At 41.2% G+C, this 16,711-nt stretch overlaps 1 protein-coding gene across 3 annotated transcripts in view; it reads right to left on the bottom strand.

Moving 5' to 3' along the window:
- The window catches only part of ZFP62 (ZFP62 zinc finger protein), a 41,106-nt gene extending 24,867 nt beyond the window's left edge, over positions 1-16,239 (bottom strand). For 2 of the 3 annotated variants that reach the window (XM_073222121.1, XM_073222120.1), the window contains exon 1: positions 15,469-15,482. Coding sequence is in view for 1 of the 3 variants with exons in the window: in XM_017649914.3 (XP_017505403.2) it covers positions 15,469-15,721 (253 nt within the window). In the remaining 2 variants the exon portion in view is untranslated. Of the gene's footprint in view, positions 1-15,468 lie in introns of all 3 variants that reach the window. The other variant, XM_017649914.3, reaches the window with a different exon arrangement.
- Between the last annotated feature and the right edge of the window lie 472 nt (positions 16,240-16,711).

Here is a 16,711-nt window from a genome sequence, read left to right as displayed (position 1 = left end):
ATTCTTTACACAGGAATACACTCTAAATGAAGCAGAGCTCTAAATATTAAAAAAGTATTATACAAATTTTAGAAGAAAATGTGGGTGAATGCCTCTGTAATCTGGGAATACAGAAAGTTTTCTATGATCCAGATTAAGCAAATAAAAAACAGTATATTTGATATATAAAAATAAAAATAAAATTGCATGGCAATAATGTCAAAAGCAAAATCAAGAAATAAATGTCTAAGGGGAAGAAAATATCTGCAACATGCCTGATATATAAGGGCAAAATCCCTAAAACATGAATAATTTTCAAAGACTTGAGAAAAACAGACTAAAAATCCTATAGAAAAATGGACAAAATACATGGAATCCATAAAGATATTAAAATGGCCCTTAAATATGTTTTCAATTTCACTCATAAGAGAAATGCAAATAACTATGATACCATTTCTCATATGTCAAGTTGGCAAATATTAAAACCTTGACAATACTCTGCTGGTGAAGCTGTTGGGCAATCAGGCACTCATACATCACTGGGAATGCAAACTGGCATAACCCCTGGGAATTTGCCAATATCTAACATAATTGTATGCATTTACACTTCAAAACAGAAATTTCATCTAGGAATTTATACTGCAGTGCCTGTTCCAACAATACAAAAGTATATATGCACAAAGTTATTCACTGTAGAACTATTTATTACTACAAAGTCTGGAAAACGACCTAAATGTCCAAGCATTGAAGACTGGTTAAACCAGGGCACATACACCCAAGGGAATATTAAAGAATGAGGAATATTTCTATGAACTGACTAATAGAAATTTCCAGGATATATAGTGTTAAGTGAAAAAGAGTCTATATATTATATTTTATATAGGAAAGAAGGAAAATAACAAAACAAGCATATATCTGCTTACCTTTAAAGTAAGGAGAGATACCAGAAACCTATGAAACCTGTTACCTATAAGGGGTAGGGTGGGGGAAGTACAGCAGAAGAGATGGGGGAGAGAGATACTCTTAAGTACAGCTTTTTGTGTTGTTTTTCCTCAAGGAAGCATGATAATGTTCGGCACAGAGTAAAATCAAATTAATGATAATGGAAAAGGGGGAAATCAGCTACACCAGAAAGCAAATGGAAACAAATGAAGTCATCTGTGTCTCACGTAAGTAACCACAGGAAGGAAATAAACGGAAATACAGAGCTAATCCATGTAATTACTTACAGAATATGCAACATATGCTACATACTTCCAGTCTTCAGAAGGGTGGAGGAGGCTGTGGGGAAGTGCTGTAAACAACTGAACATAGCTGGTTTGTTTTTTGCAGTGGTACGGGCAATGTGAGTTTGAAACAATTTTAGATGTGTTACAGGACTAAGTGTAAGTGTGTTGATTTAGTTGTGAGGCAGGGCTCTCCTGGAGGAAGAAGGGACATAAAAATATGGACTAGGGGAAGGCAAGATAAGAACCCTGTGGGGATGAATCAGAGGTCCTGGTGCCACCTACTGATTTCTAAATTCTATGTATGTGTGTATGTGCACATATAAATGTATTCATATTCAGATGTCAGTGTGTATATGTACATATATTCCCTAGCTCTATGCTGAAAAGCCAAGAAGCAAAAGCACCTCAGTGGTAATGAACACATCTGGCATCCTGCCCTTGGTCTCTACAACCATTGTTTACTAAATGGAACCAGAGCCCCACAGAAAGATGGTAGATTCCAGGCTGGGGACAGGATATATACAGGATGAGCTGGAGCATCTTGTTATTCCAGCAAGTAAGGAAATGCTCAACAACACCATGGGGGCATGTCACAACACTATAGAGCCAGCTTGCACACCCAATTTAGGCTCCGTAATAATTATGAATGAATTATAAACCATTGAAAATAAGATTTCATGAGACCACACAGATACAAATAGGGGAGAGTAAGAGACCTCTTGCTTACAGCAGAATACCAGGGTCAGCTGGTAAACGTGGAGGGAGCAGTAGAGTAGGAAAAAACAAAATTGGCATTCTGCAGCTGTCAGAGTAAGGATTGGATGAAGGAAGAATTGTTAATAGATTCTAAATCTAGGGGGAAATTTTGACAAGGAGCAGTATATATTCATGGTCTTAAAATATTCCCCCCAGACTAAAAGGAAAAAAAAAATAGTAATTACACAGACATAAAAAGAGCTAAGTGTTCCTGCTATGGTCTGAGAAATTACACAATGCTTGGCTAGGTGGGGGGAGATGGACATCATGTGATTCCAGAAGTGACACCCTGAGGACATACACCTAAAAGAATCCATTACCTGCACTGAATTGCAAGTTAAAAATCAAGTAAATCCAAAATGAAGAACATTCTACTAAAAGATATTTGCATTTTTCCAAAGCATCATTTTCATAAAAGATGAAAAAAGGCTGTGCAAATGCTCCAGATTAATGAAGGCCAAAGAGACTTGACCACTAAATTCAATAACTGACCTGAAGTGGATCTGAACTAGAAGGAAAAATTGTTATAAAAACTAATTGCAAAAAGGGTGGAGCCAACATGGCGGAGTGAGTAGGACAGTGGGAATCTCCTCTCAAAAACATATATATTTTTGAAAATACAACAAATACAACTAATCCTAAAAGAGAGACCAGAAGACGCAGGACAATAGCCAGACTACACCCACATGTGCGAGAGCCCAGCGCCTGGTGAAAGGGGTAAGATAAAAGCCCCGGCCAGGCGGGACCCGAGCACCCCTCACCCCAGCTCCCGGTGGGAGGAGAGGAGTCGGAGTGGGGAGGGAGAGGGAGCCCAGGACTGCTGAACACCCAGCCACAGCCATCCGCACCAGAGCACAGACACAGTGCATGCGTGGAGGGCTGAAAACTAGGGAAACAGGGCAGCAAGACCTCTGAGTGAGGTCCGAAGCTGATGCCCGTGTGACAAAGAAAAGCGAGTGCTTTTTGAAAGTCTTAAAGGGACAGGGACACAACAGCTGGAAGGAAACAACAAAGGTCACAGTCCAGCAGCTGGAAATTACAGGGAAAACCGGGCACACTAACCCCTGGGCAACAGCTCTGAGACCCCTCACGGAGGTAAACAGCCAAACAGCCCCCCGTCCATTACCCCTCCGGGGCTTGGCAAAAGCAGAGAAGTAGCCTAAGGCTGGCCACACCCTCATCAAGAGAGCTTCCTCCATACAGGCCGGGCAAGACACAAAGACCGAGTCTACATGCAATTACCAAACACAAGCCACTAGGGGTCGCAGTTGTTGTAGCAAGTGGAAAGTTTGGCCCTCACAGTTGACAGTCAATAGCACCTATCAACATGAAAAGGCAAAAAAATATGATCCAGACAAGACTAACCCAGACAGCTTCGACATCTGCTACATCTTCCCCTGAGAAGGAACCTGGGGAGATAGATTTAACCAGTCTTCCAGAAAAAGAATTCAAAACAAAAGTTATAACCATACTGATGGACTTGCAGAGAAATATGCAAGAACTAAGGAAGGAGAATACAGAAATAAAACAAGCTCTGGAAGGACTTCAAAACAGAATGGACGAGATGCAAGAGACCATTAATGGACTAGAAAACAGAGAACAGGAACGCAGAGAAGCTGATGCAGAGAGAGATAAAAGGATCTCCAGGAATGAAAGAATTCTAAGAGAGCTGAGTGACCAATGAAAATGGAACAATATCCGCATTATAGGGGTACCAGAAGAAGAATAGAGAGAAAAGGGGATAGAAAGTGTCTTTGAAGAAATAATTGCTAAAACTTCCCCAAACTAGGGGAGGAAATGGCCTCTCAGACCACAGAGGTACACAGAACTCCCATGACAAGGGATCCAAGGAGGGCAACACCAAGACACATAATAATTAAAATGGCAAAGATCAAAGACAAGGACAAAGTATTAAAGGTAGCCAGAGAGAAAAAAAAGGTTACCTACAAAGGAAAACCCATCAGGCTATCATCAGACTTCTCAACAGAAACCCTACAAGCCAGAAGAGAATGGCATGATATACTTAATGCAATGAAACAGAAGGGCCTCGAACCAAGACTACTGTATCCAGCACTATTATCATTTAAATATGAAGGAGGGATTAAACAATTCCCAGACAAGCAAAAGTTGAGAGAATTTGCCTCCCACAAACCACCTCTACAGGGCATCTTACAGGGACTGCTCTAAATGGGAGCACTCCTAAAAAGAGCACAGAACAAAACACCCAACATATGAAGAAGGGAGGAGGAGGAATAAGAAGGGAGAGAAATAAAGAATCATCAGACCGTGTTTATAATAGCTCAACAAGCAAGTTAAGTTAGACAGTAAGATAGTAAAGAAGCTAACCCTGAACCTTTGGTAACCACAAACTTACAGCCTGCAATGGCAATAAGTACATACCTTTCAATAATCACCCTAAATGTAAATGGACTGAATGCACCCATCAAAAGACACAGAGTAACAGAATGGATAAAAAAGCAAGATCCATCCATATGCTGCTTACAAGAGACTCACCTCAAAGACATACACAGACTTAAAGTCAAGGGATGGAAACAGATATTTCATGCAAACAACAGAAAGAAAAAAGCAGGTGTTGCAATACCAATATCAGACAAAACAGACTTCAAAATAAAGAAAGTAACAAAAGATAAAGAAGGACATTACATAATGATAAAGGGCTCAGTCCAACAAGAGGATATAACCATTATAAATATATATGCACCCAATACAGGAGCAAAAACATATCTGAAACAAATACTAATAGAACTAAAGGAGGAAATAGAATGCAATGCACTCATTCTGGGAGACTTCAACACACCACTCACTCCAAAGGACAGATCCACCAGACAAAAAATAAGTAAGGACACAGAGGCACTGAACAACACACTATAACAGATGGACCTAATAGACATCTACAGAACTCTACATCCAAAAGCAAAAGGATACACATTCTTCTCAAGTGCACATGGAACATTCTCCAGAATAGACCACATACTAGGTCACAAAAAGAGCCTCAGTAAATTCCAAAAGATTGAAAGCTACCAACCAACTTTTCAGACCACAAAGGCATAAAACTAGAAATAAACTGTACAAAGAAAGCAGAAAGGCTCACAAACACATGGAGGCTTAACAACACGCTCCTAAATAATCAATGGATCAATGACCAAATCAAAATGGAGATCCAGCAGTATATGGAAACAAACAACAACAACAACACAAAGCCCCAACTACTGTGGGATACAGCAAAAGCAGTCTTAAGAGGAAAGTATATAGCAATCCAGGCATATTTAAAGAAGGAAGAACAATCCCAAATGAATGGTCCAATGTCACAATTATCAAAATTGGAAAAAGAAGAACAAATGAGGCCTAAAGTCAGCAGAAGGACAGACATAATAAAGATCACAGAAGAAATAAACAAAATTGAGAAGAATAAAACAATAGCAAAAATCAATGAAACCAAGAGCTGGTTCTTTGAGAAAATAAAATAGATAAGCCTCTAGCCAAACTTATTAAGAGAAAAAGAGAATCAACACAAATCAACAGAATCAGAAATGAGAATGGAAAAATCATGACGGACCCCACAGAAATACAAAGAATTATTAGAGAGTACTATAAAAACCTATATGCTAACAAGCTGGGAAACCTAGGAGAAATGGACAACTTCCTAGAAAAATACAATCTTCCAAGACTGACCCAGAAAATCTAAACAGACCAATTACCAGCAACGAAATTGAAGCAGTAATCAAAAAACTACCAAAGAACAAAACCCCCGGGCCAGATGGATGCACCTCAGAATTTTATCAGACATACAGGGAAGACATAATACCCATTCTCCTTAAAGTTTTCCAAAAAATAGAAAAGGAGGGAATACTCCCAAATTCATTCTATGAAGCCAACATCACCCTAATACCAAAACCAGGCAAAGACCCCACCGAAAAAGAAAACTACAGACCAATATCTCTGATGAACGTAGATGCAAAAATACTCAACAAAATATTAGCAAACCGAATTCAAAAATACATCAAAAGGATCGTACACCATGACCAAGTGGGACTCATCCCAGGGATGCAAGGATGGTACAACATTCGAAAATCCATCAACATCATCCACCACATCAACAAAAAGAAAGACAAAAACCACATAATCATCTCCATAGATACTGAAAAAGCATTTGACAAAATTCAACATCCACTCATGATAAAAACTCTCAGCAAAATGGGAATAGAGGGCAGGTACCTCAACATAATAAAGGCCATTTATTATAAACCCACAGCCAGCATTATACTGAACAGCGAGAAGCTGAAAGCTTTTCCTGAGATCAGGAACTAGACAGGGATGACCACTCTCCCCACTGCTATTTAACATAGTACTGGAGGTCCTAGCCATGGCAATCAGGCAAAACAAAGAAATACAAAGAATCCAGATTGGTAAAGAAGAAGTTAAACTGTCACTATTTGCAGATGACGTGATATTGTACATAAAAAACCCTAAAGACTCCACCCCAAAACTACTAGAACTGATATCAGAATACAGCAAAGTTGCAGGATACAAAATTAACACACAGAAATCTGTGGCTTTCCTATACACTAACAATGAACCAACAGAAAGAGAAATCAGGAAAACAACTCCATTCACAACTGCATCAAAAAGAATAAAATACCTAGGAATAAACCTAACCAAAGAAGTGAAAGACCTATACCCTGAAAACTACAAGTCACTCTTAAGAGAAATTAAAGGGGACACTAACAAATGGAAACATCCCATGCTCATGGCTAGGAAGAATTAATATCGTCAAAATGGCCATCCTGCCCAAAGCAATATACAGATTTGATGCAATCCCTCTCAAATTACCAGCAACATTCTTCAATGAACTGGAACAAATAATTCAAAAATTCATATGGAAACACCAAAGACCCCGAATAGCCAAAGCAATCCTGAAAAAGAAGAATAAAGTAGGGGGGATCTCACTCCCCAACTTCAAGCTCTACTACAAAGCCATAGTAATCAAGACAATTTGGTACTGGCACAAGAACAGAGCCACAGACCAGTGGAACAGACTAGAGACTCCAGACATTAACCCAGACATGTATGGTCAATTAATATTTGATAAAGGAGCCATGGACATGCAATGGCAAAATGACAGTCTCTTCAACAGATGGTGCTGGCAAAACTGGACAGCTACATGTAGGAGAATGAAAATGGACCATTGTCTAACCCCATATACAAAAGTAAACTCAAAATGGATCAAAGACCTGAATGTAAGTCATGAAACCATTAAACTCCTGGAAAAAAACATAGGCAAAAACCTCTTAGACATAAACATGAGTGACCTCTTCTTGAACATATCTCCCCGGGCAAGGAAAACAACACCAAAAATGAGCAAGTGGGACTATATTAAGCTGAAAAGCTTCTGTACAGCAAAAGACACCATCAATAGAACAAAAAGGAACCCTACAGTATGGGAGAATATATTTGTAAATGACAGATCCGATAAAGGCTTGACGTCCAAAATATATAAAGAGCTCACCCACCTAAACAAACGAAAATGAAATAACCCAATTAAAAAATGGGCAGAGGAACTGAACAGACAGTTCTCCAAAAAAGAAATACAGATGGCCAACAGACACATCGCTAATTATCAGACAAATGCAAATTAAAACTACAATGAGGTATCACCTCACACCAGTAAGGATGGCTGCCATCCAAAAGAGAAACAACAAATGTTGGCAAGGCTGTGGAGAAAGGGGAACCCTGCTACACTGCTGGTGGGAATGTAAATTAGTTCAACCATTGTGGAAAGCAGTATGGAGGTTCATCAAAATGCTCAAAACAGACTTACCATTTGACCCAGGAATTCCACTCCTAGGAATTTACCCTAAGAACACAGCAATCAAGTTTGAGAAAGAAAGATGCACCCCTATGTTTATCGCAGCACTATTTATAATAGCCAAGAATTGGAAGCAACCTAAATGTCCATGAGGAGATGAATGGATAAAGAAGATGTGGTACATATACACAATGGAATACTACTCAGCCATAAGAAGAGGGCAAATCCTACCATTTGCAGCAACATGGATGGAGCTGGAGGGTATTATGCTCATTGAAATAAGCCAAGCGGAGAAAGAGAAATACCAAATGATTTCACTCATCTGTGGAGTATAAGAACAAAGGAAAAACTGAAGGAACAAAACAGCAGCAGAATCACAGAACCCAAGAATGGACTAACAGGTACCAAAAGGAAAGGGACTGGGGAGGATGGGTGAGTAGGGAGTGATGTGTGGTGTGGGGGGGGAGAAGGAAGGGGAATATTAAGATTAGCATGCATAATGGGGTGGGGAGAAAGGGGAGGGCTGTACAACACAGAGAAGACAAGTAGTGATTCTACAACATTTTGCTATGCTGATGGACAGTAACTGTAAAGGGGTTTACAGGGGGGACCTGGTATAGGGGAGAGCCTAGTAAACATAATATTCTTCATGTAAGTATAGATTAATGAAAACCAAAAAAAAAAAAAAGAAAAGGGGGATTACTCCCTGAGAGGATAAAACTAACTGTAAATCAACGATTAATGCATGCTTTAAATATCCTTAATTTTGATCACTTAAAGGGTGTCAGATGATCAGCTATGGAGGTACATTTTTCTGATAATATTCCTTTCTCTTAAAAAAAAAAAGCAGTTCCTGTGTGGTGACCTCCAATGAGTTCTACACAATGGTATAAAGGGCATATCAAAGTGCGGGCAAAGGGTCTGTTTATGTTTATACAGAGGATCAAAGCCTAATTTGGCTACCCAGAAAATGAACTAAGATACGATATGAAGAAGAACTTCCAACATCAGCACTCTCTGTAAGACTCATACCAGAAGATGATCATCAAAAAACCTCAACAAAGATCCAGGCGCTGCTACAGCTGTAGCTGCATTCATCCCACCGGTTCCTGGACTTGCCATTGGAATGAAGAAGGAGATATCTAAGCTGGCCTGTGCATACAGGAAAACAACAAATTTGACTGGATCTAAACTGTTGGAACTCAACCAAGAATTAGGAGAAGTGCAAGTTGTAGCGCTCCAAAATCTTACAACTACAGACTATCTACTGTTAAAAGAATATATGGAATGAGAACAGTTCCCAGGAATGGGTTGTTTTAATTTATCTGATTTCTCTCAGACTGTTCAAGTACAGTTGGACAATATCCATCATATCATAGATAAATTTTCACAAATGCCTAGGATGCCTAACTGGTTTTCTTGGTTTCACTGGAGATGGCTGGTAATTATAGATTTGCTTTGGTTATGTAACTGTATTCCTATTATGTTAATGTGTGTGCACAATTTAATTAGTAGTTTAAAACCTGTACATGCTTAAGTTACTCTACAAGAAGATATGTCAAAGAAATAATCAATCTTCCCATGTTTTCTTCCATATGCTACTTCTATAGCTTTTCTTCTTCCTTCCTAATTACAACATTTAAACAGAATTCGTGCCTCATATCGAATTTACAGAGTATCATAATTCCTCCAAGCGGTAAAGATACCTCAAGACAAATGCTGGGCATAGAAGCCACAGGGCATAAATCTGCAAAGAAGTAAAAAGCTAACCTTTTCAAACAATATGGCTTCTCTCTCACTTACCAACTTTACATTTCCCTGTATGGCCCCGGAAGATGACTGGTTAGCCAGAGATGGGTAAGATTCCTCAAGGGAGGAACAACCTAAGACAGGCACAGTCGCAGGGGGGCCATCAGGTGAGAAATTGGGGATCAACAGTGGTGAGGCTTAGAACTCACCCCACCCCCCCTGTTTTGAGAGAAAGCTTCTGCATCCATGGATGTTTTATTGCCCTTGTCTAGCGCGGATTAGCACAGTCTACAGGCACACACCTGATCATCTACAATTGCTCTCTTACAACACTAAACTATGTTTTCTACCTTTATCTTGCATCTACCTACCACTTCAGCATTTTATTAAAAATAATAATAATAATGGGAGAAATGTGGGATCCACATATAAATGAAGTATTTGACCTGAAGTATATGAACGAATATTCATATTTGACCTGATTGTTTATAGTTCATAATGCGTGATCAAAACTGAAAGTTTCTGTGATGACTGCCCTTGTAGTGTTCACCATGTAAGAACTTATTCACTATGTAAGAATTTGTTCACCATGTAAGAACTTGTTTGTTATGCTTCAGAAGATTGGAGACTGATGAGAATTAGGCTTGGGGTGGATTAATGATTGTGCATTGAGCATTGACTCCCCTATACAGAATTTTATTGTTGTTAACAACCATTTGATCAATAAATATGAGAGATGCCCTCTCAAAAAAAAAAAAAACTAATTGCATCAACTGACAAAACTGGAATATGGTAGATTAAAGTATTATTAACTTTAAATGTACTGAAGTTGATAGTTGCACTGTAGTTATGCAAGACAATATCCCTATGCTTAGTAAGTTTATATACTGAAGTATTTAGGGATGGGCACTATGATGTATGTTATCCTTAAATGGTTTTGAAGAAAATTGTTATGTATTAGAGTGAGGAAGGCAGAAAAGACAACATTAAGTAAATGCTCAATACAGTGAGTGTAAGAAGGGATTATTTTTACTGTTATTCTTGAAATGTTTTTGTGCATTTGATATTTCCAAATAAAGTTTAAAAATGTCAAAAGTTAAATAGAAATACCCTCAGCTCTACCTCTCCATCCCCTGTACTGCTTTCACCACCCTGCCTCCTGTTCAGCTACCTGAAGAAAGTGTTCTTCACGTCCCAGCTCCCCTCGTGCCTACTCTACTCAATCTGATCCCTTCCCACTCAGACCGTGCTGCATTAACTTCTCTGGGGCTAGTGCCAACCCCCCAACCTGCTGTCCTTCAGATGTTCCTGGTGCCCCTGCTCCATACTGAACCTTTTCCCCTGATTCTACATTTTCTCCCTGGGTAGGAGCCCCATCTATAGTGGTAGGAGCCACATCACTTCTACCAACTACCCATCTCTGGTCCAGACCACTCTCTTCAATTACAGACCCTCACACCCTCCTATCCTCCCCTTTGCCTAAATCAGAAGTGGGCTCTTCTCTTTCCCTCACCTCTCCACATCCAAAAGATCCCCTAAAACCAGCTTAATAACTCCATTCCCATTGTTAAGGCCTTAGGCCCCCCTAAATTCCCTTTTCAACTTCTGCTAGTCTCCCTACCTTCATTCTTATCCCTTCAACAACTGTCAAGAGTTTGGAAAAATGCACACCTGGTCCCCAAACCAAGTCCTCCTAGGCTACTTAGTGTGGCAAGAAGCCTTCTCCACCCAACCTCCTGGAGTGACTTGGGACACCAAATGGGCCAGGCTAACCCACCCCTCACTGCACTGTACTCACTGATCCTTGGTCCAGATGGACCCCTTTCTCCTGAGTCTGAGGGTCTAATTCCTCATCCCCTTCATGTCCTCTGGGATTCCCTGTTTAGCTGCTGACTGTCCTGGTCTGCACCAAATCACAAATATTTCACTGCTTACCTCTCTTAACAAGGCAGATGCCAGGAGGCTCCCAGTTTCAGTCCTGCTTAACCTGCTGTTTGGGTGGAGGCACAGTGTCCCATTACCCAGTATAGTTCACCCAATCCTCTTAACGACTAAAATCAAAATAGATCAATATAAGGGTACATCTTCACTGAAAATAGATGTTTTACAATGAGATTCGTATTAATCAACACTGAAACTAAGAAAAGGTCAATCAAATACACAGGGAAAAAACAAGACATAAAAAGAAGTAAGTGTTCCTGCTATGGACTGAATGTATGACCCTCTCAAATCCTTCTGAAATCCTACCCCCCAGCCCCCCACCGATGATGGTATTATGAGGGAGAGACCTACTGGAGGTGCTTGGGTCATGTGGGTGGAGCCTCCGTGAATTAAGGTTGGGATTACATGTTCTTAGGAAAAAGACCTCACAGTGATTTCCTGATGCCTTGACCTTGGACTTCCCAGCCTCCAGAACTGTGAGAAATGAATTTCTGTTGTTTATAAGCCATCCAGTCTGTAATATGTTGTTATGCAGCCCAAATGGACTAAGCTACTAAAACATAAAGACAATCAAGAGGATGTAACAAAATGTTAAGATATCTTCCCAAACAATAAAATACATTCTAGTCTTTCAGTTATTTCTGAGGCTAAATGTTGCCAAGGAACTTGGATTATTATCCATAGCCTGCTTTTTTCTCAGGCACTGGGTTACTCTGGGGGATGTAGAGATGGTTAAGACCAGGCCCTCCCCTCAAGAAGATTACAGCAGACTAGAAGAGAATACAGCAGGAGTAAGTCAAAAGTGCTAAAAATGGCAGGCATGGGGCAGATGAGGGAGGAGAATAGGATCAACTCTTCTGCTTCAAAGGATTACAAAAGCTTCAGTTAGAGAGTGAGTATTCCAGCAGAGAGAAGAGAAGGTGCAAAGGGATGGGTTCACCGCCCTCTGGACATCTAGAGCAGAAGGTGGTGGGCACACCTGGACAGGTGAGCAAAAACAAGGGCTGCACCAGGGCCTTCCCATCGCACTAAGGAGTCCAGACGTGATCCTGAGGAATTTTAGGCAAAGAAGTAGCAAATTAGGCTATGCATTCTGGAAGATCACTTATTGTATTAAATCAAGAGGTGATAATCTTGTCTGTAAAGGACAAGATAGAAAATATTTTAGGCTTTGAGAGACACATAACTCTGTCTCTTATTTCTGTCTGTTTGCTTGCCTTTTAACATTCTTTTAAAGATGTAAAAACCACTTTAGCTTGCAGGTCATACAAAAAGAGCAGACCCAGCAGTTTGCCAACCTGATATCAAGGAATCAGTTACTTAAATATTTGGTATGATAACAGCTTTATGGCTATATTAGAAGTATCTTCTTTTGTAGGCTGAAGTATGCTAAGATGAAATGGCATGATGTCTGGAATTGCCTTTAAAATACTTCAAACAAATAAAAAATAAGGAGAAGTGAAACAAATGTAGCAGAATCCTGATAATTGTTGAATCTGAACTATGGGTGTATGAAGTTCACTGTACTATTCTACTTTCTGGTGAGTTTTTTCCTAATAAAAATTAAAAGAAATAAAGATTACTCTTACTGGTTGTGGTGGGAGACTGGATTAAGGGGGAGAGAACTGAGTCCTGGAGTCTGGGAGGTTATTATAATCCCATCAAGACTGAGATGGTGGCTAAGTCATGTGTACCCTATGATACAAGACAAGAATCACTCTAAAAGCGCACCTCCTGCATAGAGAAGGCTGAAGAGTTTTAAGTTTTTAAATGTTCTACAGGTTGGATGGGGAACTCCTCTGTAATCAGTTCTCAGGAGGAAGCATGACCCCACAGCTAAGTTACATCAGTCAAGAAAGTATCAGCCACAGAATGCCCTCCACTCCTTGCAAATTACCTGACTCACAATCTCTGGTCACCTGTGTGCCTGTTCTTCACATTCCACCCCTAATGCCTAAAAATGCTTGCACAGACAGTATGAACTTCCCCCTAAATTCTTGCTGTGCCTGCCCCAGAGAGTCAAGAGCCACTTCTCAAAAGCCTAGATAACTCACAAGAGAATGGTAGCCCCCTGTGGCTGAGAATTCCTGCCTATTAACAACGAAGTGCAGTAAGTAACACACCAGCAGCTACTATGGGCTTCCAGAGTACTGACCATATTCCACAAGTCAATCTAATATCAAGTGTCACACCTGGATTCTGTACCTTCACTTCTTGGGTATTATATTTGACTTGGAGATGACCAGAGAAAGAAAAGAGAAAACAAGAGGGAAGGTGATCACAAAACGCTCACCAACTCAGGAGAAACAGCACCTAGGAAGTGGGAGAATGGGCCAAATGAAAGATGGGACTAAAGAGTGGAGAGACAGGTGATATATAGGACAAAAGAGAAAATATAGTTTGTGCTTTAGTTACTGCATTTAGTTTAAGAGTATCAGAATTGTGAACGGTCAACAAGAGTTGGTTCTACTGCTTAGAAGGAAAAACCAGGTGATTTTTCCTTAAAACTAAAAAATGAAATAAAACACTCTCATACCTGGTAATGGAGAAGAGATTTCTAGTCATCCTGGGTGATAAAGTAAGCAAAAGAGACTGAAAGGGAGGCTGAGAGATTTTCTGAAGCTCAAGGGGCAAAGGCTGGCTTAAATAAAGTCATTAATAGAAGGTTTATTAGGCTAGCATAAGGCTAAGCATCATAAATGCAAATCTCAGGACATAAAAGCTATTTGGTTTCATTTGTTCTTTACACATTGACATTAATGATCTGGCATGATTAACAATTTACCAATAACTGGCTGAGTTAATGTAAAACAAAAGCTATTTTGATCAATATTTTAAGTGCCCTAGTACAATATCGACAGCATCATTGTTTGAAACAATAAAATAACTGGAAACAACCCTAATGTCCCTGAACAGTTCTAAAAAAATTATGGAACATTCAAAACATCCAAACAATGGCCAATCCACTACCAGAGTTGTTTAATAATAAATTTTAAAAAGCTCTAACGATGCCTAAATTGGATTAAGAGAAAGAAGGGGCCATAACTTTGGCGAGTACCCTATCACCTGTAAGAAAAAAGGGGAACTAACTACATTCATATTTGCATAAATAAACTCCGGAAGGCTACAAATGTAGTTGTCAAAGGAAGTCGGGCCTAGAAAGTTAGCTCAGACAGAACAAACCTTTTCACTGCTAACTCTGTATTTTAAACTGAAACATGAATTATTACGTATTTTAAAGTGTACGAAGCATTTAAACAGAACCCTCGAAAACACCGGGTAGCCACCTAGCCCGAACATTTTGGAGCAGCACACCCAATCATCTTTCATGTTCTCACCACCTGGGTCCCGGGGGCTGTCCCCGGGTCTAAGAGCCTCTTCAGCTTGCGGAGCCCCTGGCAGGCCACCCGTCTGCATACGGTGAGCTTCCCCACAGCGAGGGCGAGAAGCGAGGCCAGGACACTGGGTCTACACACCTGCGGCAGGAGTCTCAACATGGTCACCCCAACCCAGGGGGAAAAAAACGTGGGGGAGATCAAAACTGATCACCTCGCGGGGTCCCACTAACGCTCGTATTCACTCTTAAGACAAACTCAACGGCCATGGAGACACACAAGGGCGCCTATTTTAAAGCCCTAATTTTCAGTTATCCCGCCTCAGACAGCATCGAACAGTCGAGAAACACGGGGAGAGGCCCCAGCCTTTCTCCGGACACCGGGGGGCCCTAACCCGGCCCGGACGGCCGGAGTTGGAAGCCACAAGGCACCCAGTCCGTTTCAGGGGCGCGCCCTACACCCCTCGGCCGGCCAGGATCTCCCCCCGTCCACTCCCCCGGAACGCGCCTCCTGAGGTATGTTTGGGGAGGGAACACGCTTTCTCCCAGATACGGCGCGTGACCAGAGGGGCAGCCAGGACCGGGCCGAGAAGGTAAAAGCGTGGCAGGCGAAGGCCGGGGACCGGAGCACGGTTGGCCGCGGACTCACGTACTGGTTTTAGCGGCGCCGCGGGAGCCCTGCCGCCGGCGGGACACAAGCAGGGACAGCCCTCCCGGAAGGACGCGTACGGGCTTTGGAGCACTTCCGAGTCTTCTCTGGGAGGCTGGAGGACGGACTCGGTGGTCTTTCCTCCGGCAGGACATGTGACCTGTGGCGACGGCACGTGGGTCCTGCTGTTTATCCAGTGCTCGCGAGGGGGCCGAAGCATCTGGTGTGAGCTTTGCATTCAGGGGTGGGGCCGACATTAAGGCAAAAATAACTGGCTCAGTAAGGCAAACATCTAAGGACCTGTGCACCTGAGCGCGTAACTCGTTACAAAGTGGGGCCGCGGGGCGCCCCGACGGAGGCGGAGCAGCGCGCGGCGCCTGGGTGCGGGGTCCGCCTTCTCAGAGGGCCAGGCCGTGCCGGGGGCGGGGCGGCGGCCTGAGGCTTCCAGACCCCTGAGGGATCCGAGAAGGGCACCAACCCTGCAAATGGTGCGGGACGCAGGGCCCCCCGGGGTCGCCCCAGAACCAGACAGAACCCCGAAAACTGCGGCGGGGCCGGCGGGACGGTGACCCCAGGTGTGGGCTCCTGGATCCCGGCCTGAAATGAGTTTGAAAATCTCTCCTTACCTTATAGTAACATCTAAATATTTTTAATCTTAAGTTTAAAGAATTGCAAAAGACTTTTGGCCCACTGTGAATTAAGTTTGCGTTTAAATTTAGATAATTTTAAATTGATAACTTAAAAAGACAAAACTAGTTATTTCAGACCTATTCAGCGGATTCTAAATACACAATTTGATACTATCGTTCACTTTAACAGAAATTTTGCATCTTTTCAGATTTTTTTTTTGAAACTACGTTTTTGTTTTATTCACTCCTGAGACTTTTATCGTAATCTAAAATAGTTTCATTCTCCGTGCCTCACTGAATGTTATCCTAATGAAAAATAGTTTAATGGTTTAAGTTTTATTGTTCGCCCTAACACACTTCTCAGTAATGAAATTAGAAATTAGTTGTTTTCACTCGTGTTATTTTCTCGATTAGCAACATTATATATGGTACAAAATTTTACTGTCAATTCTTAGACAAAAAGTAAAATGTTTTGGAAGCACAACTTTTAATAAGATGAACTTCTTTTAACAGTTCAATTTGTGCAGAGTACCTGGATGAATTTTACTTATCACTGATGTGAGCCAGTGTTCAGCATCAACTCTACACCTAGTTTTCATTTTTTACAGATGCAGGTAC

The sequence above is a fragment of the Manis javanica genome, chromosome 14 (genome assembly GCF_040802235.1).
Source record: "Manis javanica isolate MJ-LG chromosome 14, MJ_LKY, whole genome shotgun sequence".
NCBI classification, from domain to species: Eukaryota; Metazoa; Chordata; class Mammalia; order Pholidota; family Manidae; genus Manis; species Manis javanica.
The sequence above is the reverse complement of the archived record's forward strand: the minus strand, read 5'-3'. Positions and strand labels throughout refer to the sequence as shown.